This window comes from Sorghum bicolor, chromosome 4 (assembly GCF_000003195.3).
Source record: "Sorghum bicolor cultivar BTx623 chromosome 4, Sorghum_bicolor_NCBIv3, whole genome shotgun sequence".
Lineage (NCBI taxonomy): Eukaryota > Viridiplantae > Streptophyta > Magnoliopsida > Poales > Poaceae > Sorghum > Sorghum bicolor.
The window spans coordinates 68,121,146-68,146,426 of record NC_012873.2 but is presented as its reverse complement, the minus strand read 5'-3'; the positions used below and the strand labels follow the sequence as shown (position 1 = coordinate 68,146,426).

At 41.9% G+C, this 25,281-nt stretch overlaps 4 protein-coding genes across 4 annotated transcripts; 3 read left to right on the top strand and 1 right to left on the bottom strand.

Annotated features, from left to right (window-relative positions):
• Positions 140–6,278, bottom strand: LOC8055346. The gene is made up of 11 exons (XM_002453036.2): positions 6,094–6,278; positions 4,994–5,174; positions 4,745–4,829; positions 4,038–4,105; positions 3,867–3,955; positions 3,513–3,756; positions 3,313–3,425; positions 2,664–2,754; positions 2,455–2,583; positions 1,446–1,999; positions 140–1,114 (listed from the first exon to the last, which is right to left on the bottom strand). The coding sequence occupies exons 2-11, from the start codon at positions 5,144–5,146 to the stop codon at positions 679–681; spliced, it is 1,962 nt and encodes a 653-aa protein (XP_002453081.1). The 5' UTR covers positions 5,147–5,174; positions 6,094–6,278; the 3' UTR covers positions 140–678.
• LOC8055345 (26S proteasome non-ATPase regulatory subunit 12 homolog A) lies at positions 6,392–10,413 on the top strand. Its single transcript, XM_002454772.2, has 11 exons — positions 6,392–6,518; positions 6,685–6,882; positions 8,041–8,148; positions 8,232–8,336; positions 8,445–8,501; positions 8,587–8,783; positions 8,974–9,073; positions 9,164–9,276; positions 9,387–9,540; positions 9,632–9,709; positions 9,851–10,413. Exons 1-11 carry the CDS (start codon positions 6,516–6,518, stop codon positions 10,067–10,069), a joined length of 1,332 nt encoding a protein of 443 aa, XP_002454817.1. The 5' UTR covers positions 6,392–6,515; the 3' UTR covers positions 10,070–10,413.
• Positions 11,510–16,205, top strand: LOC8055344 (phosphoenolpyruvate/phosphate translocator 2, chloroplastic). The gene is made up of 9 exons (XM_002454771.2): positions 11,510–12,178; positions 12,537–12,659; positions 12,745–12,897; positions 12,996–13,081; positions 14,693–14,777; positions 14,918–15,037; positions 15,143–15,211; positions 15,704–15,833; positions 15,921–16,205. Exons 1-9 carry the CDS (start codon positions 11,828–11,830, stop codon positions 15,995–15,997), a joined length of 1,194 nt encoding a protein of 397 aa, XP_002454816.1. The 5' UTR covers positions 11,510–11,827; the 3' UTR covers positions 15,998–16,205.
• Positions 18,894–25,188, top strand: LOC8055343 (ABC transporter F family member 3). The gene is made up of 18 exons (XM_002454770.2): positions 18,894–19,184; positions 19,836–20,054; positions 20,228–20,417; positions 20,576–20,784; positions 20,885–21,043; positions 21,354–21,482; positions 21,549–21,650; positions 21,748–21,894; positions 22,692–22,754; positions 22,896–22,942; positions 23,023–23,082; positions 23,213–23,295; positions 23,403–23,497; positions 23,907–23,993; positions 24,137–24,224; positions 24,366–24,451; positions 24,577–24,639; positions 24,722–25,188. Exons 1-18 carry the CDS (start codon positions 18,966–18,968, stop codon positions 24,836–24,838), a joined length of 2,163 nt encoding a protein of 720 aa, XP_002454815.1. The 5' UTR covers positions 18,894–18,965; the 3' UTR covers positions 24,839–25,188.

Genomic DNA, 25,281 nt, shown 5'->3' with positions numbered 1-25,281 from the left:
GATCTGACATGGTCAGATGATCATTGCTGATCCGTCATTTTCATTCTAATTTTTTTTGAGCAGATTTCATGTGAAACACAAACTTTTCGTGTAGCCAAAATAGATATAAGTGATTTTCTGATTCATAGCACAAGTCATGCAGAAGTACCAACTTCATAAACACGCTCCTCAGCGATCAACAAAACTTACACATCAATTGCGTGGGACAACAAAACTCACACATCAATTGCGTGGGACAAAACGGCAATGCCTGTCCTGTATTTTACAGGTGCACATCTGTCCACCATAAGCCAATCTCATTACCTCATAAATGCTAGATATCAAACTCACTCAAAAAATAATGCGTTCCCAGTTAAGACATTTGTACAGAAACAATTTCTTTGGGCTGTACCCACAAAAATGTAATAAACAAAAAAATGAGTAAGACGTGAAGGAAGAAGAGAACCAAAGTGTTAGTTTCGTATTCAAGCCTGGTTGTATACCGAGTACGATCCAGGCAAGCTCCCACGCTGGATGACCTTGTCATCCTGGGGCTACTCCAGATGCTGATGCGCTGCTGCAATGCAAGATGATTCCTGCTGGTCCAGGAAGTCCTGAGTGTATGCTTTTCTTGCTTGAGTAGCCTGGAGCTGGTAGCAGTTAAAAGGTGTGCCATAAATCCATGCTCCACACATCTCTCTAATCATCCGGATCCATCTCTTCATCTTGCTCCGAAGATTTATTCGAGTCAGTTCTGTCAGATTCCTGTGTGTCTGATCTAGAGCCATCTTCAGGCAACTCATCCTCATAGTCCTCATTTTGAGGTTCATTATTCCTGGCAGACGCTGTTGCAAGGCTGCGTGCCATCCAATCAGGACACTCTTCCTCACCTCCAAATAGGAATCTGCCATTGCTGTCTTTCACCGGTTGAACACCAGGTGACTTTGGCGTTCTGCAAGAGCACTCTGGCAAAGGGTGGGCGAGAAAAGATACAGGTCTTGACAACATAGCTGATGACACGATGCCTTCCACACTTGCACTCCTGTTGAGGTGCTCACGTGCAGCAATCGTCCAATTCCGCGGTGGATGATACCGATGATCATTAACATCTTCAAACAGCGCAGCAATAATCTTTCTGTTGGTTCAAAATGAAAGGAAATTATCATCATGCAAAACTACATAGCAAGTGGATAACTGTCAAAAGGTTATTATACTTGACCCACAATATACTACTGGACAATACAGTAACTTTGATGTCTTACACTTAACATAGCTGTGTTTGTTCCAAGTTTAACCATTATCCACTTGCACCCTGAAGGCTACTTTACTACCACTAATGTCAGTTACAATTTTTTTTCCTTTGCAATTTAGCAAATATTAAATGCATTTTTAATGGCTGAAGATAAGAAAAACTGTTCTAAGCTGTACAAAAAGTATGCAACCATAAAAATATAATAGCTCTGTACCTGTCAGGCCTGTAGGTTATACCGGAAGGTGTTTTGTATAACCGGTGCCCCATGACCAAATTTGAGTAGTCTGGCCAACCACTCCCATCATTGTGAAACCCAGGGAAGAAGGCATCAGCTTCAACAGAAACAAAATAATCAAGTGCATCCCAGAGCAACCGGTGTGCTTGCCTCCTGAACTCAATCAGTGAAGCATCCGGTTCTGTGTCATTCTCACCAATCCAACCATACCAGCCTTCTTTCTCATGTGCATAGAATGGCCTTGCAGGAGGTGGAGGCAGAGGTCTTGGACGAGGCCCTGCTCTCTTCCATTCTTCAGTGAGTTGTTTTTCACTTTTGGGAGGTGGAGGCTGCGGCAAATCTGGGGTTAGAGGATCTTCTGGCCCAACTAAATCAAGCAGCTCCCTCTGACTACATAATGAAGTCCGATCAACTAGGTTAGCAAACATAGCTCGTAGAGGAATAAGCATTCTTTGTCCACCAAAAGTCTCGGAACCAGCCAAGAATATTATTGTAGTTGGTGGGTAACCTAATGCTTGAAGTAGAAGTCCAACCTGGAAACACAGGATTGTTTACATCACAGCATTAGCAATCAACTGGTATGGTAAATCAGGCATAGTATTAAGCAGATTATATCGTGCAGCTCAATGTGTGCCACAGCACCAAGGAATAGAAAGAAGAGACGAAGTCTTCTAGCTAACTTTCTTTCTTTAAACTTCTTTGTCTTGAGCTTGATTTTCATAATGATTGGATAAGTACAAACAATGATGCTTAAAAGCAAAACAAGAAGTTCATATTCCGAAGGTTTTGTCCACATGATAAAGGAAAATTATCATCTAGTTTTCTTTTGTTTGGTTGCTTATATTTTGTCAGCCTCAGATTTCTTCTATGTGAATTCTCTTGTTGCAGAGCAGTAACATAACACCAGCTTACCTACTATTAATAAACATGCAAAAGTTGCATCCAGATTTAGTGAGCAAACATACAAGACTGTTATAAGCAAACTCACCTCTTCTGGCATGAGTGGACACAAACCAGCCATCTTCCTGGCCACTGAATCAACTGTTAGCTGCTCCTTTACTGTTCCTCGTTTAATCATCTGATTCCTTCTATGCTGAATAAGCTCTGTATGAATATCCTAGAGATGATAAAATTAACAACCAGTCAAACAAAAATCAGTAGATAGTATTGGAACACAATAATTGTAATCATACAAACCTGGAACAGTTCAGCGCAACCATGAAAAGCTAGAGTATCCCTAAGCAGTCCTGGGTGATAGGCCACATAAGGACGGCCAGATGCTCGCAACCTATACAAATTATTCTGGAGTTATGACTTACGAGAACAAAAAGCCACACTAAAGGAAAAATAATTAATAATGAGTAAAGAAACCCTTCAGCTCCTATAATTAGCATACTCTGAAGGGGTAAGATTTCAACTTTACATAGTTTAAAACAGCATTCTCACTCCAGAGAAAGCAACCCATACAAGGAAACATTACAATTGATTAAAGTGCCATCTTTCTTCTTAGTGTGTACAAGGAAGTCAACTTGAATTGCGGATTAACGCCACTGAGGCATCACAACTGAAATACTCCCTCCATTCCAAATTGTAAGTTGTTCTGGCTTTTCTAGATACATAGCTTTCACTAGCTATGAATCTAGACCTAATAGATATTTAGGTGTGTAACAGAAACCATGTATCTAGAAAAGCTAGAACGACTTACAATTTGGAATGGAAGGATTACTAGTTTCTTTGCATTAATTGATGATGCATAGGGCATGGAACATAAATGATAAATCTACAACTGATCAACGAACCACAAAGAAAGGGTAAGTGGATCAATGGCAAAGGCGGGAAGCCTCACCTTCCTACTATTTGGCTCCCAAGAGCCTGAATTTGAGGGCGCAACCTTAGAGCATGGAAAGCTACCCTACATCTAAGCTTCTGAAATTCCTCCAAGCTTGAAGGGAGAATTGACTGCAGAAAACCATATAAAAAGGCTCTAACTTCACATTGACCAAAGAATGAAAAAGAAAACAGATTAAGCATGGGCGTGGAGGATACCTGAAGACAATTACCTCCATTAACAATTATCCCAAGAACTTTTGATTTTACAAGTCTGGGTAATACTTCTTTGATGTAGTATTCTGGAGTAGCAGAATTCCTAGGAGATACTGTAGGAAATTTTATCCTTTTCCTAGCCTCTCTGAGATCCTTTGGCAAGCCATGCACAATAACCACATCACTGGAAAGTGCATGTATGAAATGATCTTCATCGTATAGATAAGAAAAGCTTTTAAACTTCGGACTGCAAGTTGGAACGGAGGAAATGCTATATTTTAGAGATTGAGCAGAAAAAAAGCATAAGGAATAGACAACTACCATAATGAATTTCAGAATGAGGAAGGGCAAAGCAACCTGATGCCTTTTGCACGAGTTGTTGCTTGTATCTCAGGAATAACCAGAGTGGCATTTAATAGCCTGGCGACGGCAACAAGATCACAGATCTAATAAAGGAAACAATGTCATGATCCTATTACAGTGATAACACGTACAAGGACCCTTTACACATTACACAAGAAAACTTACTGAAGACTGTATCTTCTCAAATCCACCATATATCTTTGCATAAATAAAACCATTATGCTTACTGGGAGCTGCAATAAGGTAATCAGAAAGATTTATCAAGGTTTAGTTATATCGTAAAATGGTTTGATGCTGAGTATATAAATCATAGCATTTCAGGTAATCTAACACTTCATAAAATGGGATAAGGATGTAGTAATTATAGTGAAGTGTGGCAATAGAATTATCCACATTATTGTGCAGAAATCACATTAAGAAACATTCTAAGGTCAACAACCTAACACTAATGGTTCCAATGTTGGGAAAATATAGAATATTTAATTATCATTCTGAATGAATCTTAACATAAGACAAAATGTAGAAACTAATGAAGAATGCTAGCATATTCAATGTCTGGAAAATATAAGTTATGCAATGCCGAGTAAGAGTGCACCTGGGTGCGTTCGTGCCCATTTTAGTCTGAGCACTGATATTTATATATGTCAAAAACATGTTGGAAAAAATCAAAGACAGGTAGCATGATAGAATATCACTACTATATGCATGTATCTTTTGGGACATTTCTTATACACAAATGGTTTGTTCAAAAAGAAATACAAATGCACATATAGCTTTTCACTCAGTGTCTAAAGTAACCAAATGACTAGTTGTACAGAAGATGTAACAATGAAAATACTAATAAAGTAGGTGCCAGTTTAAGATCAGTTTACCAGCATATGATTTACTAGGTTTCGCAAAAGGATGCAAGTGATCAAGTGGGATCAATGGACCCCACAGTCTCCGTGGTCGAGGCCTCTGCCAAAAAACCAAGAAGCATAGAAAAAGATGTTAGACATATAATCAACAATTGCAGTGAAAATAGGTGTCCAACATAACCTCAGTAAACACAAATTCCTTCATTATAAAACTCAGGAAATTTGAGAATTGATACTGTGACATGGCCAGAGCATTTGAATTACCTGTCCAAATGGAAGGACATCGTCCATGTGCATGCTGTAGTTTGTAATGCCCCCAGCTGAATAATTAGCAAGAAAAAGGTGCACGAGCAGCGATAGCATCGACAGCACGATGCCAATGGCTGTGGCCAACTTAAACTTGCTTTTGAGCAGCATTTTATTTCATTACTCTAGCCTCCAAATCCTGGTGAAAAGGTAACTCTTAGACATCTCCACAGAGCTATATCAGGTGCCAACAAATCACAAGTGAAAAAAGGGCACAGTTGAGCACATTTAGCAAAGAACCTATGGGTGTGCAAAATAATAACCACTACAAAGTAGCAGCAAAAGAGCTAACCAGAAAGAAAAAACAAAATCCAGAATCTCACAAAAACAACATAGCAGCACGACCTGCCTCAACCAACCCAAAACAGTGCCCAATCTAGGCAGCTCCTTGCGTGCAGGGCACCTCACACAGCACTAAGAGCACACACCAGATACTCGCAGCAGGAGAAGCATATCTAGAAGGATCTGTCAATCTTGGATCCAGGTTAGACAACTTGGTGGGTTTTGGTGGAAAGCACGAGACCAAGGCGATCCTGAGCAACTACAGCCTCAGTGCAGCATGCTTATGTGTGGGGTAACCCAGTCTCATATGGCTCAGTGAGCTAGGCCACTACTACTACTACTATACAATCATCAAGTGTTCAATCAAGTTGAGTAAAGCCCCAACGCTGCCAACTGGCTGGAACAAGCCCAGGAAAGCCGAGAAACAATCAACTACCGGAAGGAAGGCGGTCGATGTGTGTTCTACGACTACGAGCTGTTAATTAACTACTACTAAATTGGTATAGAACGTCAATAGCCACCGCACACTAGTCCAGTTGCCCGCCCACCACCCTTCAATCCAATCCACCAACACAGGCACAGCTAACGCGTCCCGCAAACCGTATGTAGATAGATGCCAAATGCAGGGCGGTGGAGCAAAGTTTGGCGGCGAGAAAAGCTCGCGGGAACAAACTGCTATAGCGGCGCAGTCGAAATCGAATCTCAGCATGAGTGCAGGGGCTGGGGTTCTATGTGCCAGCCAGCCCAGGACCAGGAGGGAGGGTGGGTTTCCTTACCGAGAAGAGGAGTTGGTGCGAATCGATCCACGCGGCCGGCGAACGGGGCGAGCGGATCCCCGCCCCTAGCCCTAGGGCGGCCCCGAGTAGCGCGGCGACGCGGGCAGTGGGGGCGGAGGCGCGGCGCCTGATCTGGATGGACGCAGGCGGGCGTGGCGTGATCGGCGCGGGGGAAGGAGGGAGGAGGAGTGGAGGACGGTGGTGGGTGGGTGAGCCCGTGAGAGTGGAAGTGGCTAGTGTGACCAGACCACACGGCCCAAGCCTGCAAATGACGGAGCGGTCCCACATGTCGGCGTGATTTTACCGTGGAGGGTCCCCCCCCCCCCCCCCCCCCAAAAAAAAGCAAAGCGAAGCAGCCCAACAGATCGATCTCCTCGCCGCCTCACCGTCTCCTCCTCCGCAGCTTCCCCGCGATTCCGGCCATGGTGAGCCCCCCGCCGGCCTCCTCCCCCACCTGCATCTCGTCCGTCCGCGCTCCACCCCGCTTCTTAGTGTTTGGGCCGGCCGCGCCCTCCCCGCCTAGGGTTTCAATCTCGCGCCGATTTATCTGCTACCTCGCGGTCTGACTCTGCTCTTGCTGGATGAGTGCAGGAGGGCGACAGTACCAACCTCGATGCGGCGATAGAGTCGCTCCTGAATGTCGAGAAGCAGATGAGGCTGGCCGGAGATGTCGCCGGCACTAGGAAGGCCGTCATCGACATCGTTGAGCTCTGCTACAAGGCCGGCGCGTGGAAGACGCTAAACGACCAGATCGTTCTCCTCTCTAAGAGGAGAGGCCAGCTTAAGCAGGTTCGGCTCTCAGAATTCACGGCTTGCTCTTACATCTTCGATTGGTTTTTGTAACTAGTATATGTGTATGAGACCCTATACTCCTTTAGAGGTGCTTTAGTAATCAGTTTTGCTTGTACAAAGGCAGAGTGGCCTCTAAACATCAAATTCTCGCAGAATAACGTGTGATTGAAGTGGGTAACGAAGTATTTTACTACTGTAACTTTGTTGTACTTTTGGTGTTGACTCTAGCTATTGTTTCGTGGTATTGACCCAAACATCTGTAGAACTCCTGTCTGGTAACAGAAGCTGTACTTGAGAAAGCTTTCTGAATCGAAGTTGCCTGTATGAACCATTATAGTGGTAGGAGGAAGTATGGTTTATTCATCCAATAAATAATTCTTGCAGTTGTGATTATTAAGAACATTAGGAATACATGTTATCTTACTTTAAACACGGTTACTACTTGCAGCAACCATTGACTTTGAGAATATTTTGTGATTTTGTCTTTTGATATGGTTCTGCTCAACAATACTGACTGGTTTTTCTTTAGATGCAACGACTCTCAGCATTCTTCCGCATTGAATATGAAGCATCCGCATGCTTCGCTTATTGTTTTTGTTTTACATGTCTTAGGGATGCACTATGTGTGCAATCTGAACGCTCTCATTCATGGCCATAGTGATGTTTAGATGTATGCTAATGCAATTCTCTTGAACTGTTATCCATTTGGTTGTTAGTTAGACTACTCATTTTCTTAGCACCAGCGAGTAGTTGCACTTATGAAGTATTTTGCATTGGTCCTATCCATCGTTGAACAACCACAATGTGCAATGTTTATTCTGCAGCATTTTGCTTTGATCTTTAGCTGCTTGGACATGCAGTTGCCAGTTTTTAAGTCCTATGCACAACCATCTCGAGCAATGGTTTGCCCATGAGCAGAGCATTGTCGATCAATGTATTTAAGTATAAGTAGTTCTTTACATCCTTTCAAACGGAGCCACCAGAGCATTACTCGCTCCAGCTGTTATCATGTTTTTTTGCAGATTCATAAGTCATATTTGTCTATTTGTTTACTTATCAATTGAAAAACATATCGAATGGAACACTATATGTATCTCACTTGCTACTGTTTTGTTTACTATACACTTATATTGCTGTCACTTCTGTTTATTGCAGGCCATTACTGCTATGGTTCAGAAAGCAATGGACTACATTGATTTGACACCAGACATTGACACACGTATTGAGCTAATCAAAACACTGAGCAGCGTCTCTGCTGGCAAAGTGAGATTTTTCCCATATTGATGATTGTTCCTTTTAAGATTCATTGTTTTTATGTGTGTAATCTCACAGTCGTTCATCTACAGATTTATGTTGAGATAGAGAGAGCAAGGTTGATCAAAAGACTTGCAAAAATCAAAGAGGAGCAGGGACAGATTGACGAGGCTGCTGATTTGATGCAAGAAGTTGCTGTAAGTTTGCACTTCACTAGAATTGAGAACATGTGTACTTGCATATTCTGGGGCAATGTTTCTGTCATTCTTTAGTACTGTTCCTCAGTTCTCACTATTATTTATCAGGTTGAAACATTTGGCTCTATGGCAAAGACGGAGAAAATTGCTTTCATTCTTGAGCAGGTATTATGCCAACCTATTATTTTAATATTTTGTATTCTTACTAAAATGCTTATTCATGCAAAACTTACTATTGTCGTTGTCACAGGTCCGGCTATGCCTAGATCGGCAAGATTATGTCAGAGCACAAATTTTATCAAGGAAAATCAGTACTAGAGTATTTGATGCAGATCCATCAAAGGAAAAAAAGAAACCAAAGGAAGGTGACAATATTGTTCAGGATGCTCCTGCAGATATTCCTTCCCTCCTAGAATTGAAGCGCATCTACTACGAACTGATGATTCGGTATGTTATGCTTCTCAATCTCAATTAGATTAATGTACTACTGGCCTGCTATTTGATTGTCAATTGTCATTATTAGCTCGTCTACCTGACTACCTCTGGAACCGCTAATCTCTTTGTTCTATTTAACGCTATGGTTTACAGTGACATTTTATATTGGAGCCAACCATAATTAATCGTTGTCTCTTCACAGATATTATTCTCACAACAATGATTACTTGGAAATCTGCCGTTGTTACAAGGCTATTTATGATATTCCAGCAATTAAAGAGGATCCAACAAAGTGGATACCGGTACTCTCTCTCTCTCAACATGTGTATACACTCCCCCTGGCACCCATCCGCCAATCCCTCAATTATCTGACTACCTTAATTCCTTTGCAGATTCTTAGGAAGATCTGTTGGTACTTGGTGCTAGCACCTCATGATCCTATGCAATCGAGCCTTCTCAATGCTACACTAGAGGATAAAAACCTTTCAGAAATCCCAAATTTCAGGTAAATTTGTATGTTTGCAAAATTGATCTAACTCTAATAACTCCAGGCGGGCTTATCTCAATGATCACCTTTTTTTTTCTTTTGCTGTTGTGATGTGGTGGGGAAAAAAGGTTATTGCTGAAGCAGCTGGTCACCATGGAGGTGATACAGTGGACAAATTTGTGGGAATTCTTCAAGGAGGAATATGAGAAAGAGGAGAATCTTCTCGGGGGAGCTTTGGGTGCCAAAGCTTCAGAAGATTTGAAACTGAGGATCATCGAACATGTATTGCATACTTTGTGTTTGGTCTATAATTATGATTATTTTGCTCTAGCTTCATGCTTGTCCATTGAATCTGACTTGTTGCTCTCTTCAGAATATCTTGGTTGTGTCCAAGTACTATGCAAGGGTTACCCTCAAGAGGCTTGCCGATCTTCTTTGCCTGACTTTGCAGGTTTGTATTTTTCACCTTTGCATGTTATTGTATTTTATTTGTGATGCCAACTGTGGCATCTTGTGTTTAAACCCAGTAAGTAGATGACAATCACCTGAGCTGAGATATCTAACTGCCCCTACACATTACTCTTTCATTCAGGAGGCAGAGAAGCATCTCTCAGACATGGTTAACTCAAAAGCTCTGATTGCAAAGATCGACAGGCCGATGGGAGTTGTCAGCTTCCAGACAAGCCAAGACAGCAATGGCACACTGAACTCATGGGCTACGAACCTTGAAAGGCTTCTGGACCTTGTTGAGAAGAGCTGTCACGAAATACATAAAGAGACCATGATCCACAAGGCGGTGTTGAAAGTTTAACTCTTTTGGCACAGCCTATTTTGCTTCAGGTTTTGAAAATAGTGCGTGCATGGATCTTAAGATACTGTAACAGCAGGTTTTTGTTTTTGGGCATGCCCAGTGTCCGCCAATTTTCTTGACCTGTGTGTGTACGTATCTTGCTGGATATATTTTTTTCGATTCTTACATGAAAAGTAGATCCAGCTTGTTATTCAAATTCCATTTCTCCAGGCTTCATTGTGGGAAAGCATAGGTTTGCTCCTTAAATTAATTTACATACAATGCTGCTGCTGCTGCTGCTGAATATTGTACACCATGCTGTGTAATAGATTTCATATAACCAAGAGGAAAGGAAACGTTTGGCTGCTGCTGATTGCTAGGCTGCTAGCACTCGAGTTTTGAGCTAGTAGTCTTAGAGCAACTCCAACAGTTTTGCAAATCTTGTTTGGCAAATGTTGTTATTTGCCAACTCCAAAATGATATGGGGAGAAAACAAAAATGACATCTCCAAGTGTTTGACAATTTTGACTTGGCAAAAACAAAATTCTACTAATTATGAAGATCAACAAAGAAGTATCAGGTTGTCAGCTTGCTATAAAAGCGCGTGCATGCAGAATGCCAAGCCTATTCTAGGTGTGCATAAATGCCAAGATAGGAGGAGAATTTGCCAACTTGCTATAAATGTCAAACCCAATTGCCAAACTGTTGGATAGAAGATTTTGAGAGTTTTGGCAAAAAAACAAGAATGCCAAACCTATTTGCAAAACTGTTGGAGTTGCTCTTAGGTCTTGTTTAGTTCCCAAAAATTTTGTAAAATTTTTTAGATTTCCTGTCACATCGAATCTTTAGATGTATGCATAGAATATTAAATATAGATGAAAATAAAAATTAATTGCACAGTTTTGTCGGAATTAACAAGACGAATCTTTTGAGCCTGGTTAGTTTATAACCGGACAATATTTGTTAAATACAAACGAAAGTGCTACTATTCCTATTTTTTTTAAAAAAAATGGAAGTAAACAGGGCCTTATTTTTCATCATCCATTAGCTCTGCTTTGCACTGCTCAAGGTGTGCAAAGCAAAGGTCCATGCCGCCATCTGATGAAAAAGGACTGACTTGTTGTATCCTCCTCTGCCATCGCGAGACACTTGCAGAACATACTAATCAGAGTCTTATTGTACTAATAAAAAGTTATTAAGGAGGAGGAGAGCATCCTTGGGACGAGCCGAGCCCTACCAAAGAAGGCCTAATAATAAGTCCCCTAGAACTGAAAGAGAGAGCTCAAGAGTGATATCCTGTCCGATCTTGCGTCAAAAAGCGTGCACACAGATGGGGAAGCAAGCAGCAAGCAAATCAAAGTTGGTCCACTCGTTTCTCCCCTCTCTCTCTCTCTCTCTCTCACGTCGCGGATTGCAGCGGATGAGATAGAGAGGTGGACGTGAGAGGTGAGGAGAGGGAAGACAGAGGCCTGAGCCGGCACGGCAGTCCGCCCAGTTTTCGTTTCGTTTTCCGAGGCCGATGACCCATGTCCCGTTCCCGTTGTAGCTAGTACACTGTACGCTGCACACCTGTCATCTCAAGATAAAGCTGCTATCCCCCAACATCCCCCACTGGAGCCTGGAGGCTGCTGGTGCTGGAGCTCCCCAGTGCCCGTGCTGACCACCGCCACCTCTCGCCACTGCCCGTCGATCGTCGTCCAGCTCCCCAGCCCCACCGTCCGTGTGGAGGAGGAGCTTCTGCTGCAAGTGGCGTATCGTATCCCTTTCCCTTCTAGAATAATGCAGAGCGCCGCGGCTTTCCGGCCGTGCCCCGCCGGCGCCGGCGCCGGCGCCGGGCAGCTGGTGAGCCGTAATCCTAGCCGGGGCCCCCTCCTCCCGGTCCCGGCCCGCCCGCTCCGCGTCGTCGTCTCCGCCGCTACCACTCGCGCTCTGGGTCTCGGGCGGCTGCGCCTGTCAGCCTCGCCGGATGATCGGTCCGGCCAGCGACAGGTGTCGTGTGGCGCGGCCGGGGACGCTGTGGCGGCCCCGAGTGCGGAGGAAGGCGGCGGCTTCATGAAGACGCTGTGGCTCGGCTCGCTCTTCGGCCTCTGGTACCTCTTCAACATCTACTTCAACATCTATAACAAGCAGGTCAGTGTCCTGACTGATGCCTTCTTCAACTGAATTAATTAGCCTACTTCAATCAACATCTATAACAACAACTTATTATATGTTCCAATATTTTGGCCTACTCACCATCAGTGGCCTATTTATTAATCTGCTGCTTTACTCTGCCCTGGTGTCACTCACTACTGGCATTTGTAGAAAATCGATCTTGCAATGTAAAAATTCATTGTTTTTTGTTCAACACACACACACACACACACAGAACTGATACTCAGTGCGTACAAGTTTTCTTTTTATTATCTTAGACCACTTTTTCCTGGCAGAATGCTACAAGATCTGTACTGATATCCAAACTTTCTCTTGCTTTTACTGTATGTGACAGGTTCTCAAGGTTTTCCCATACCCCATAAACATCACAGAAGCTCAATTTGCTGTCGGATCTGTAGTATCTTTGTTCTTTTGGACCACTGGTATTATTAAGAGGCCAAAGATTTCTGGAGCGCAGGTAACCTTTAACATTTTATTACAAACTTTACGCTCTTTACTTGGATATCTGTATTAATACTCATGTTCATTTTAACAATTTTCAGCTTGCAGCCATCCTACCTCTGGCTATTGTTCACACTATGGGCAATCTCTTCACCAACATGAGCCTTGGGAAAGTTGCAGTATCATTTACGCACACCATCAAGGCTATGGAACCTTTCTTTTCTGTTCTTCTTTCTGCAATTTTCCTCGGCGAGGTAATTTTTCATCCCTATACAAATGCTACGCAAGCAACATGTTTTGAATTTTAAGAAACTTCTTTGTCTTCTTGTACTAAATCGTATTCGGATGGCAGTTTCCTACTGTTTGGGTAGTAGCATCTCTTCTTCCAATTGTTGGTGGTGTTGCATTGGCATCTCTTACTGAGGCATCCTTTAACTGGTAAGTAACATTCGAATCCAAGCATAGCCAAACTGAACTTTATAGTGTAGGAGCTTCTATTGAATGTTTTCTTCCTTCTATGCGTCATGTGCCATGTTGTTTCTACTTTTTGCTATATGTTCTTGGTGAGCCGACCTAAATATGGTTATTTAGTATTTATAGACATTGTAGCTATGCTTTATTTAGATTATGGTTATGGTATGTCATCTTGCAAATTGTGAGCTAAAATATCTACACATGCTAATAAGGGGAGATACTTCACCAAATATATACAATTTTATTCAAATACTGATAACAACGCCAGCAAATCCTTTTAGCCCCAAACAGGTTGGAGTAGGCTAAGTTGAAACCCAACATTAGCTACAAAGAAAAAAAGGGGGGAAGTGATATAATCTTTCATGGTAAAATGCAATTTATTAATGGGCAATGCTACGATACAAATTTTACTTCCTAGGAGGTAATACCTCAAACCTACGTTACACGAGTACGGGTACGAGTATCCGATACAATACGTATCGGATACACGGATACACACTTTCTCAAAAGAAAACCTACTAAAATGATGTATCCGAGTATCCGTATCCGCGTATACGACGAGTATCGGATACGGATACATCACCCCCCTTGGAGTATCCGTGTAACATAGCCTCAAACAAATCTCAGTCATTGATTTTCTAGATTTTTTGAATTAATAAATTAATTAATCTAAGAAAAGAAAAAGGAAACATTATTAAATAACCTCATCATGGGAGGCACGGTCACTTCCTTTTCTGTGGGTATCGTTCCCTTTGCCCCTTTTGCATGAAAAATACATTACATATCCAGTTACAAAATAAGATACATGTATGAAAGAAATCAATAACCAACATATATATTAATTGATCTGTGAATATGTTACAAAATACTAACTCGATTAAAACTATATTACATAATCGAGTAGATTTCTAATAAAATATATAGCTGTTACGTATATTGAGCACGTAAAGTGACTATGTAAAATTTCATATGCATGTAAAATTTCTTGTACTTTGGACATGTACATTGGGCACTTATGCACATAAATTTCACATATGTTGGGTTCAGGTACTCACACGTCCATTGCCTTATTGGACACGTATGCAAGATTGTGCATGACGAGCAGACTGGGATATCTGTCAAATCACACATGCATCAATCAAACCTAGACAAGATTTTTCATATCTAAAATATTCCTTATTTAGATTTTTTATAAAATGAAAAATTTAATAAATATATTACCTCCAACCGTCTGACTAAAACATTTGAACGACTCACAGTCGTTTTGGTGTACCGCGGCAAAAGTGATATAATCTTTCCTAAGTGATGTAATTCTTTCAAAAGTGATGTACCGCAGCAAAAGTAATGTATTTTTTTCAAAATTGACTATGGTGTGATATAATGCATGATAGAATGATATTCAAATAGCTAGTGTTCTAAAACTGATTCACTCAGCAATATATATCTTCTGATAATCTTTCTTAAAATCTTATGTACGGTTTAAACATGGTGATGCTATTTTTGAATAGTTTTCCATTAGTATCCCTGAGTTCCACTGTGAAATATATTAACTTGGTGGTAATTTGATGCAAACAGGATTGGCTTTTGGAGTGCAATGGCTTCAAATGTTACCTTTCAATCCCGGAATGTACTGAGCAAGAAGCTCATGGTTAAGAAAGAGGTAACTAAAATATCTTGCATCTTAAAGACAGCTTGTTTATGAACTTGCATTGGCTTCTTCTCTGTCATATCCATCATGTGTAATTTTTGTCCACTTCCATCTCTAATTCCTAATGCACTTCATATGCTCCCTTTCCACAGGAATCCTTGGACAACCTTAATCTCTTCTCTATCATTACAGTGATGTCATTTTTCGTTTTGGCCCCTGTTACCTTCTTTACTGAAGGTGTCAAAATTACTCCTACATTTTTGCAATCTGCTGTAAGTGTAACAATTCATTGCTTATCAAAGTAAAAGATAAAGACAGAGAAACTGCACCTTGCAGAACTATCAGGGCTAATTTTGATTGGCTTTATGTGTTTGTAGGGTCTGAATGTAAACCAGGTCCTTACAAGGTCTCTTCTTGCTGGACTGTGTTTCCATGCATACCAACAGGTCAGTCAAGTTACTCCATGTACTTGGTGATATATATTTATATCTTGAGTTGTAGACTGCAGCGTGTTATCTATTTGATGTTTCAATTTTATGTAAAATTCAGAGTTGTGCAGATTGCAAATACATTTTTTATTCCTCATATGTGGTTTGCAACAGCTGCAAATAGCATGAGGAACTAATTTTGTCTTTGTATTTTATGCCTTTAAACCTTGTGCTGGATATGTAGTGTTAAGTTGCTAATGGCCTGCTTGGAGGGAGGAATACTAACGCACATAAACTTGTGGCAAGTGTTGATTGCCTTAACATGGTGTCATAGTCAAGGCGGCACAGTGCTGATTGGCCAAAATAAGACCTGTAAAAGCGGGTGTACAAGATATCATTCCTAATGCATGACAATTGATATTTTCTTTCTTTTCCTATATACGTAGCTGCATGTGTATAGCAAGGATATCTTCAGTATCTTATTGTTTCTCTTGTTTGATTTTGTTGAAGGTGTCTTACATGATTTTGGCGATGGTGTCTCCTGTCACTCATTCTGTGGGCAACTGTGTTAAGCGTGTTGTGGTCATTGTAACATCAGTGTTGTTCTTCAGGACACCTGTTTCTCCTATCAACTCTCTCGGTAAGCATGTTGCTAAACTTGTTTTCTGTTTTTGTCCTATTTCATCCTTCTGTTGTATCATCATTACATGCTTTCATCTGTGTACAGGTACTGCGATTGCACTTGCCGGAGTTTTCCTGTACTCACAGCTCAAAAGACTCAAGCCCAAGCCGAAGACTCCTTAAATAGCTAGGGATTGTATTTTCCATCTCTCTTGTGTTAGTGGAGTCAAGCAGTTCCATATTTCAAGTGCCTGAATTTTAAGATAATTTTAGGCAACACTCTTGTACAAACTAGTACAAGTAAATTGTTACTTTTATGATTTGTTATTTGTCTTTGTACCATAATATATTAAAATTTTGTTCTAATCTAACTATAGAAACAATTGTAAAATGTCTTTGTGCCAAAATGAATCAGATTTTATTGGGTTTGTGATTTTGTCTAACAGGATTTTTTAAACCAAAAATTACAAATTATGCTTACATAAATTACAACAAACTAAAACTGCAATTTAGTATAAAATATATGGAGTATACAATAACCGTTGTCTTCTCGGAGTCTAGTCATGGCAGTACACTTCCAAGTTATTGGCCTCAGTCGCGCTGGCGCCGTCACGGCCAACGGTGACTATGGCTTCGTGTACCTAGTGAAGATGATGCTCAGGCCCGGGTTTCGGATGCCCGCATCGGCGGTGGAATTCGAGGTTGTTGCCAGGGCGCTCCTCCACCGTTGCAGTGTGTTCGACGTCAGGTAGATGGCGAGGCTCTGCACGAGCTACGACCTCCACCTGGGCTGGACAATGTCGCCTTGAAGCTCAACACGACATGAGGAAAACCACGTGGCCAAGGTCTCCTCTGGGCAGCAACACAAGAAGGAACCTGCACGGGAGGAAAGGATACACACCACCACACTTAACTTTACATGGGTGGGGGAGTTTTTCCCAAATGCCAAAAGATTATAGGGATGGATTAAGAGTCATGGAGAGGTTTTTTTCCCAATCTTGCCAAAAAATGATAGGGATGAGATTTAGGATACTCTTGAAGATGCTCTAACCAAATGCTTGCAAGCCACACCACCCTCACCCTGTGGCCCTTATAGCCACAAGTCAGGCAGTCATATGCTCTTTCCTTTGCTTACTCCTTTACTTGTTTGTTAGAAAAAAATGACGACAAATGGACTTCGGGAGCCTACTACCACGCTGTTGCCCATTTTCTCTCTTTTCCCACGAGGAAACCACTCCACCACACCACCGCCTAGCGATAATGTCATCGTCGCCATTAGTTTGCCAACCTTACCTAAGCCATCACTTGTGTCACCTCTGTCTATTCTCGGTGTCTGTGCCATGGCCCATGGACCATGCCCCACCCGCGCCCTAATTAAGGCATTGCTCGCTCATCTCCTGCGTCGTCATCCCTACCTTCTATTCCCAACGCATGCGCCATGGAGATGCTACGTGCACCTTGCGCCTTAGCTAGGTGATAATGCCTCTGCAGTAGGTTTTAAGTCACTGTCCTCCCTATCCTCCCTGTGAGAATACGAAGATTAGGGAGAGTAAGAGTCTCTGCATATTTTTATTCATCAATACAAGAATATACAAGTTACATGGTTGATCATTTCACACATATGACTGATCGTTTCAACTTCTAAGTGATTCATATTCTAATAGCTCCTGCAATATTAACCGTAAGAGGAGCAGGCGTTGAGACTAGAGTGGAATGTGATGAAGATAGTTGTTGGCAGCCTCTTTGTGAATATATCGACATACTGGAAAGGACATAGGAACATGAAGGACCAGACGGCACCAAGGGCCATGCAACCCAAAACAAAATGAAGATCAATCTCCACATACTTGGTGCTTTGGCGATGAGCGAGATTAGATGACAAATGTAAGGCGCAGATGTTGTCGCAAGAGACAAGAGTTGCACGTGTTAAGGGCGACAAAGTGTGCATCTTTAGCAAGCAGGTTTGTTAAAAAGGTGGGCAATTTGAGAGAAATCTTTTATAAACCGCTTATAAAAACCAGCATGCCTAATAAAGCTACAAACACCCTTAACATTTGTGGGAGGTGAAAGGTGTTTCGTAGCCTCTAGCTTAGCTTTATCCACCTTTATCCTACGCTCATACACTTTATGTCCTAGCATTATTCTTTCTTGAACTATGAAATGATATTTTTCCTAGTTCAGGACCAAGAGCTTTTCTTCACACCTTTGTAAGACCCTATCCAGATTCTCAAGTTAATAATCAAAAGTCTTATTACGAAGACTTTTATGAATTATTTGATCATATCAGAGAAGATGGACATCATGCACCTTTGGAAAGAAGCAGAGGCATTACATAGATCGAAAGACATTCATCGATATGCATATGTCCCATAGAGGCATGTGAGGGTGGTCTTACTGCGGTTGTCAGGGTGGATAGAAATTCGATGATAATCCGAATAACCATTAAGGAAACAAAAGAAAAAATGTTTTACAAGCCGTTCTAGCATCTCATCAATAAAGGATAATGAGAAATGATCTTTCTTTATGGTCCGATCATGTTAGCCTCCTCGCCTGTCTGCTCCAGTGCATGGTGTAGGGTGGCGTCGGGCTCCTCGATCACCTGCTTCAGGCTCCCACAGAGGATAGGGATGAGAGAAGGGTATTTTGGATGTTTTTTAGCCCAGTCCCACACTTTAGGGCTCCCAAACAGCCATAAACAAATAGAACAAGGACGAAATGACTTACAAAGCAAAATGGTTTAGAGCCGTTGCAATTGTGAGAACTTAATATTTTTAATGACTTGTGAGTAATTATCAACTTTTATAAAATGATGACACATAGCTAAAAGCTTATGCTCATGTTTACCTCAATCCATATATTTATATTGGAGTGAAACTTAACCTATTTTTCACCTCAATCCACGCCGTGAAAACAAGCCTAAAAACCTATTCCATCGCCAATCTCTCTTAGATGCTCAGAGTATGTTTATTACAGTCAATTGGACCACGATGGGCCGCACTAGTGTGGGTTGGGCCGCGTCGTCCTCGGGCGCGCCATTGGCTTCAGCCTTCAGCAGTTGGCGGAGCCGGTCGCTGACAACCAAGCAAGCGTGCGAACCCTTGCAAGGCTCCCCCTCCCGCTGCCCGCCGCGCTAGGGGAAGAGGAAGGGAAGATGGCGGCTGCGGCGGCCGCGAGCATGGGGGTGGTGCGGGAGGTCCTGGGCGCCGACGTCGTCGAGGAGGTGGACCAGCCCATCATCGACTACATCGCCAACGTCCTCGCCGACGAGGATTTCGACTTCGGGGCCCCGGAAGGGCACGGCATCTTCGAGGCGCTCGGGGAGCTCCTCATCGACTCCGGATGCGTCTCCGACCAGGAACACTGCCTCCAGGTACCGCCCCCGCGTACACCCCTACCGCCTTGCCCTTCCGTCCTGGTCCTGGTACCACTACCACCGGCCTGTCTGTTCTCCGATCTGAATAATCCCACTCACGCTAGACTAGGTTGCCATCTCGCTGACCGGTAATCAGATATGGTCATGGCATCGATTGCTTCGTGCTGCACATAAGCGCTATGGATTGCTGGGAGGGATTCTGTGGTTCCTTGTTTTTTTGTTTTAATTATCAGGAGCCAGCTCCTCTGATTAAAACAACTGCCTGCGTGATTTGAACATGAAACAACCGCACTAGTTTGCTTGATTTGAGTTACTGGTGGGTGTGTCATCCAATGAGTAATTTGAGGATAGCTGTTCGGAATTAGTTGGTGTAGTGCTAACATTTTGCAATTCAATGTGACTCAGTTGTCATCAGACCAGCTTGAATTGGAGCCTAGCTTCATTACTTCCTGACACTTTCTGCAATTTAGATGTTCATTTCTGTGGTGCCACCTGTGCATTTTCCCCTCTTGGTCATGCTATAATATCTAGAGAGCCTTGAAAGCCATTGAGGAAATCTGTTCACTTGGGAAATGGATAATACATAGATTGCTGATTGATACTTAAATGCAGAAGCACTTACGTGTGTCTTGTTTCGGTCCACTATAGGTCTGCAGTAAGCTTTGTGAAAAGTTTGGAAAGCATGGTCTGGTGAAACCCAAACAAGTTATGCGCAGCCTTGTTACACCGTTACGAATGAATGCGGGGATGGACGATGACATCGCTCCAAAAAAGCCTCAACCAGAAGTATTCGACGGACCGCTGCTGTCTTCTCGTGATAAAGCCAAGATTGAACGGAGGAAAAGAAAAGAGGAGAGGCAAAGAGAGGTAATCTTTTTTTTGCAGAAGACTTCTCTTAGATCGCCACATGATGCAATTCTTGGTAGTATACATCTGATGTTCAGCATCTTCCCCACTTTGTTATTTTATTTGCAGATGCAAGTTTTCCTTCCTGACTATGCTCTTCTTTCTTCTATGTACTGTCCTGCTTGCTGGTACAGGTTCAATATCAAACACATGTCGCGGAGATGGAGGCACTTAGGGCTGGAATGCCTCCTGTTTATGTAAACCACAGTAATGATGGTGGGCCAGCTGTTAGGGATATACATATGGAGAACTTCAGTGTCACTGTTGGTGGTCGTGATCTAATTCAAGAAGCCACTATAACACTTGCTTTTGGAAGGCACTATGGTGAGTACTTTGTGGTGTTTGGTAGCTTTCAGTAGATAATAAAACTGTGGCCAGGGCCCAGGAAGCATGCATGTCCAGTTCCGTTTATACATATCTGTAAAAATTTTCATTGAAACGATACCCTGCAAGTTTCAGAGTTTCTTATTTACCTGTTTCAGGTCTTGTTGGAAGGAATGGGACCGGGAAGACATCTTTTCTCAGAGCGATGGCATTGCATGCGATTGATGGTATTCCCAAGAACTGCCAGATATTGCATGTTGAGCAAGAGGTCGTGGGTGATGATACAACAGCTTTGCAGTGTGTTCTGAATGCCGATGTCGAACGAGTTCAACTTTTGCAGGAAGAAGCTCGTCTGGTTCAACAACAGGTTGACTAGGGTCATAATTGTTTGATGGTTTTCCTCCTTTGAATTTTCTACTTCTGTCATGTGTTCTGCCCATCTGCTAATTGTTGCCACTGTTTTGCAGAAAGATTTAGAGATTGAGGCTGAGTTTGGGCAGAGCTCTGGCAAGAGCAAGGATGGCCTTGACAAAGATTCTATCAGCAAGAGGCTTGAGGAGATATATAAACGGCTTGAGCTCATTGATGCAGATGCAGCAGAGGCTCGTGCGGCATCAATTTTGGCGGTCTGTTTTATTTCCTTGTTTGTACCACTCATGTCATTGGCTTACTTTTGCTCTGGTTTTGATTTCAGCACTTACCTTGATTACACATCAATATTTCTTTCAAGCATCAGTATGCAACTATGTGTCTTGAAATAGATAATCCTCAATAAGGGCGATCACGTTTCTTTGATGTTTTGTACTTGGAGTGCATCCGTTCATGTAGGATTTGTGCATGTTGATCTTAGGAACAACATAGGATTTGGTGATTTGCACATCGTGCTCATATTACATATTTTCATTGCACTGTTCTGAATGGAGGAATTATTTGCAGGGTCTTAGTTTTACTCCAGAAATGCAACGCAAGCGAACAAAACAATTTTCTGGTGGATGGCGCATGAGAATAGCTCTAGCACGCGCTCTGTTCATTGAGCCTGATTTGCTACTACTTGATGAGCCGACAGTAAGTTGGAAATATGAGGTTATTTTTCTTCACTTGCTCGCACATCCTAATGACATCACTTTCCAGAACCACCTTGATCTTCATGCTGTGTTATGGCTAGAAACGTATCTCCTGAAGTGGCCAAAGACATTCATTGTTGTATCACACGCAAGGGAGTTTTTAAATACGGTATGAACACCCAATATCATTTCATAGGAGCTAATTTGACAAAATTTGCATAGCATATTTTTCTTAAACTGGATAACTGATGACTAGAGCTTTTTAGGTTGTCACCGATATCCTTCATCTACATGGTAGAAAACTACATGCTTACAAAGGTGACTATGACACATTTGAGAGGACAAGGGAAGAGCACCTTAAGAATCAGCAGAAAGCCTTTGAAACAAATGAGAAGGCCAGACAGCACATGCAGGTTGGTTGTATTTCTATCAAGTATCATGCATTCTGAGAGTGGTTTAGTGCCCATCTTCAAGAAAACTACGTAGTTTCTGAAGCAAAAAAGGACCTTGAAGGTGATCTGTACAAAAACAAAGTGCTCACACGTATTTTATGGGTTTCTACACATATAGCTTTGTACCGTAGACAAGAAACTTGATGTTCAGACAAGGAGAATGTCAAGAAAACAAGCTGTCCAGCTTGTCTGATACACCATCTTTCAAAGGGATCCTTTTCCTCGTTCGAGAGTCTCCGCCCTTCTTCCACTCCGTCCTGAAGACTAACTAAGACCAATTGAGTCACGTTTTTATGTTCTCATTGAGCAGTTTTCATTTATGATTAAAGGAGAAGATTTTTCTTTTACCAAACATATGCGAATCAAATCGCGTCTTATAATAAGAAGAAATCTTTCTCGGTATCAATCCCCTTGCCCCTCATTCTTTGAGAATCAGAAGGATCCTTTTCGAGTTTCCATTCCTTCATTTTGCATTTTTTCATTCTTTTTACATAAGTGGAGGTAGTAGTAGTCATTAGACTGCATCTTTCTTTAGCTTGAACGTGGTAATAGGCCAATTAGAGACTGTAGGCAGCTGGAGCTGGGCTAGCCCTGCTTTCATTGCCTAGTGAGACCAAACACTTGAGACAAATCTCTGCATGATATAAGCTCAAAGATGAATGGAAATTTTAATTACCTGAAAACTGTTCAAGATATTAAGCACTGCTTGATATATTCTCGAAGACCAGGGATGAACTTTAATTGTTTTCTCTGTGCAGACATTCATTGACAAGTTTCGGTATAATGCAAAGAGAGCGTCACTTGTTCAATCGAGAATCAAGGTACACTTTTTTCACTCTTGTCTCCATGTAAACAATTTTGTAGTTGTTTCACTTAACAGATACTGCTGGCATTTTGATCTAGGATGTTGTTCAGTGACAAATTTGATGTCTGACTTGAAATTCTTATCTGCGCTATCACAGGCATTGGAGCGAATGGAACATGTTGATGCAGTTGTCAGTGATCCAGAGTATGTCTGCTCCCTAAACTATTGTACTTCGGTATTTTGTTTACAATCAACTCATTAATTGTTCAAATAATTCCTTGCAGCTATAAATTTGAATTTCCAACCCCAGATGATCGCCCTGGGCCACCAATTATTAGCTTCAGGTTTCATTTCTGATACCTAATACTATTTATGAAATCTTTTTGGATGTTTGTGATTCTTCCTACCTTTTCTTTAAGGCAAATTTTAGACATCCACGTGTTCTCTGTTGAATAATTCTTTCCACTCTTGCAGTGATGCCTCGTTTGGTTACCCTGGAGGGCCTACCTTGTTTAAAAATTTGAATTTTGGTATTGACCTCGACAGCCGCATAGCAAGTATGATTTCTTTGTTCCACTCATCGTAATCTTACTGCATATTAATGTCTGGTTTTTGAAGTTGTGGTTCTTCCATTTTTGAATCCCTCGTTGACTTGTTATTTCAGTGGTTGGTCCTAATGGCATTGGCAAGTCCACTATACTGAAACTAATATCTGGGGATCTGCAACCAACTTCTGGAACCGTATTCCGGTCTCCTAAGGTGCTTCATTCTTCTGTAGCTACAGCTGTGTTTGCCATTATTTCAAATGCTTTGCATTTTCTACCTTAACAAAGTTGTGTTACATGAACTTTGATTTATGTCATTTGAGCTTTATTGTCCGAATTCCATAACAGTATTGTATTTAGATGCCATCATGTGCATATTCATTTTCACTTGTCAGGGTGTGGTTCTGATGCTTGTATCAATCAGTGCCATTACTGAATCAGACAAAATAATCTGAACCTTGATCCTTAATGTTGAATGTCTTTTTTTCTTTGGTTTACTAGCATAATACTGCCAATCACAAATGATAAGATCTATTTGCTATCATTGTTGATTGCCATGTTTGCCATGCAGGATCCTCTCTTTTGTTTGTTTATTTGAAATTTTCTTATGATTGTTTTTACAGGTTCGCATGGCTGTATTCAATCAACATCATGTTGATGGCCTTGATTTGACAGTGAATCCCCTTTTGTACATGATGAAGTGCTACCCGGTAAGTTGAAGCATCCCTTTTGGTGTTTGTTGGATATGACCTCCATCATGTGGGTAGCTAATAAGATGGATATTCCTTCTACATGTGACCTGAATTTGAATGACATCTTATAAGTGAGAAAATGTATATGGCACTGTTTGCAGGGTGTACCTGAGCAGAAGTTGAGGGCACATCTAGGTTCGTTTGGTGTTTCAGGAAGCCTTGCCCTCCAACCTATGTATACTTTATCAGGTAGAAATCGTAGCAATTCCATAGAAGGTTTTAGCTGATGAAACAGGCTGCAGAACTATAGCATCCTTGCTTAGGGGTTCATCTCCATGTAGAACAGAATTGCTGATTTCTGGATCCTAACCAACACAATTGCAATTCCAGGTGGTCAGAAGAGTAGAGTTGCGTTTGCAAAAATAACCTTCAAGAAGCCACACATCATTCTCCTCGATGAGCCTTCTAACCATCTTGTGAGCAAAATAACCATGCTGCATACCAATTGTTGTTTTTGACATGGAGGATTAGGAACCTCCTCTGAGTCTGGGAGGCAGCTATTACCGAACCGAACTGAAGTTAAACTTGCTCTGTGTTGCAGGATCTGGACGCGGTTGAGGCGCTCATCCAAGGTTTACTCGTCTTCCAGGGAGGAGTGCTGATGGTATGACTAGACAGCACTGCGTAAATTTGCAAGACGTTCCTTTGGGTTGATGACTAAGGCGGGGGTGGTGTTGGTTTTGCAGGTGAGTCACGACGAGCATCTCATCACTGGAAGCGTGGACGAGCTTTGGGTGGTGTCAGAAGGCAGGGTGACCCCGTTCTCTGGCACTTTCAAGGACTACAAGAAGATGCTCAAGTAACATGACATATACATGTGTCTGTTCTTGTACCGTGATAAAGTCATGTAGTAGTAGCATGTATTTTATCGGCCATAGCCTATATTGAGAGGTACATGGATGGTGTGGTGTACCGTATGCGTATCAATTTTGGAGTTTTTTTTGGACATAATAAATGCAGAGAGTTTTGGTGACACCGTTTGGGTATGCATGGACCTCGTGATTTCTTGGGGAAGTTGTCGTGACTAGTGCCGTCCCGTGGGGTGGTTGGACTGGTTGGGTTGTGTCACGGAAGGGAGCTACCGTGTTTCTCTTTGGCAAAGAAAAGGGGTATTATATACTTATTGATTATTGAAAGGAGAAAATTTGTCTTCCTCAGTTTTTTTTGTCCATTAGCTCATCCCACAGCACTTCACTCACTCATGTTTTGCTGTATTTTTTTCTCATAATAGATGAGCATCAGCCAA

Coding starts and splice junctions, on each gene's coding strand:
- LOC8055346 (XM_002453036.2), bottom strand. CDS start 5,146: ATGCTGCTCAAAAGCAAGTTTAAGTTGGCCACAGCCATTGGCATCGTG. Junction 4,830..4,993: donor ATGTCCTTCCATTTGGACAG/GTAATTCAAATG, acceptor GTTTTTTGGCAG/AGGCCTCGACCACGGAGACT. Junction 3,956..4,037: donor TTGAGAAGATACAGTCTTCA/GTAAGTTTTCTT, acceptor TTCCTTTATTAG/ATCTGTGATCTTGTTGCCGT.
- LOC8055345 (XM_002454772.2), top strand. Junction 8,149..8,231: donor GCAGCGTCTCTGCTGGCAAA/GTGAGATTTTTC, acceptor GTTCATCTACAG/ATTTATGTTGAGATAGAGAG. Junction 9,074..9,163: donor ATCCAACAAAGTGGATACCG/GTACTCTCTCTC, acceptor ATTCCTTTGCAG/ATTCTTAGGAAGATCTGTTG.
- LOC8055344 (XM_002454771.2), top strand. CDS start 11,828: ATGCAGAGCGCCGCGGCTTTCCGGCCGTGCCCCGCCGGCGCCGGCGCC. Junction 12,898..12,995: donor CTGCAATTTTCCTCGGCGAG/GTAATTTTTCAT, acceptor TTCGGATGGCAG/TTTCCTACTGTTTGGGTAGT. Junction 15,834..15,920: donor TTCTCCTATCAACTCTCTCG/GTAAGCATGTTG, acceptor ATCTGTGTACAG/GTACTGCGATTGCACTTGCC.
- LOC8055343 (XM_002454770.2), top strand. CDS start 18,966: ATGGCGGCTGCGGCGGCCGCGAGCATGGGGGTGGTGCGGGAGGTCCTG. Junction 21,483..21,548: donor TACTACTTGATGAGCCGACA/GTAAGTTGGAAA, acceptor ATCACTTTCCAG/AACCACCTTGATCTTCATGC. Junction 21,651..21,747: donor CAAGGGAGTTTTTAAATACG/GTATGAACACCC, acceptor AGAGCTTTTTAG/GTTGTCACCGATATCCTTCA.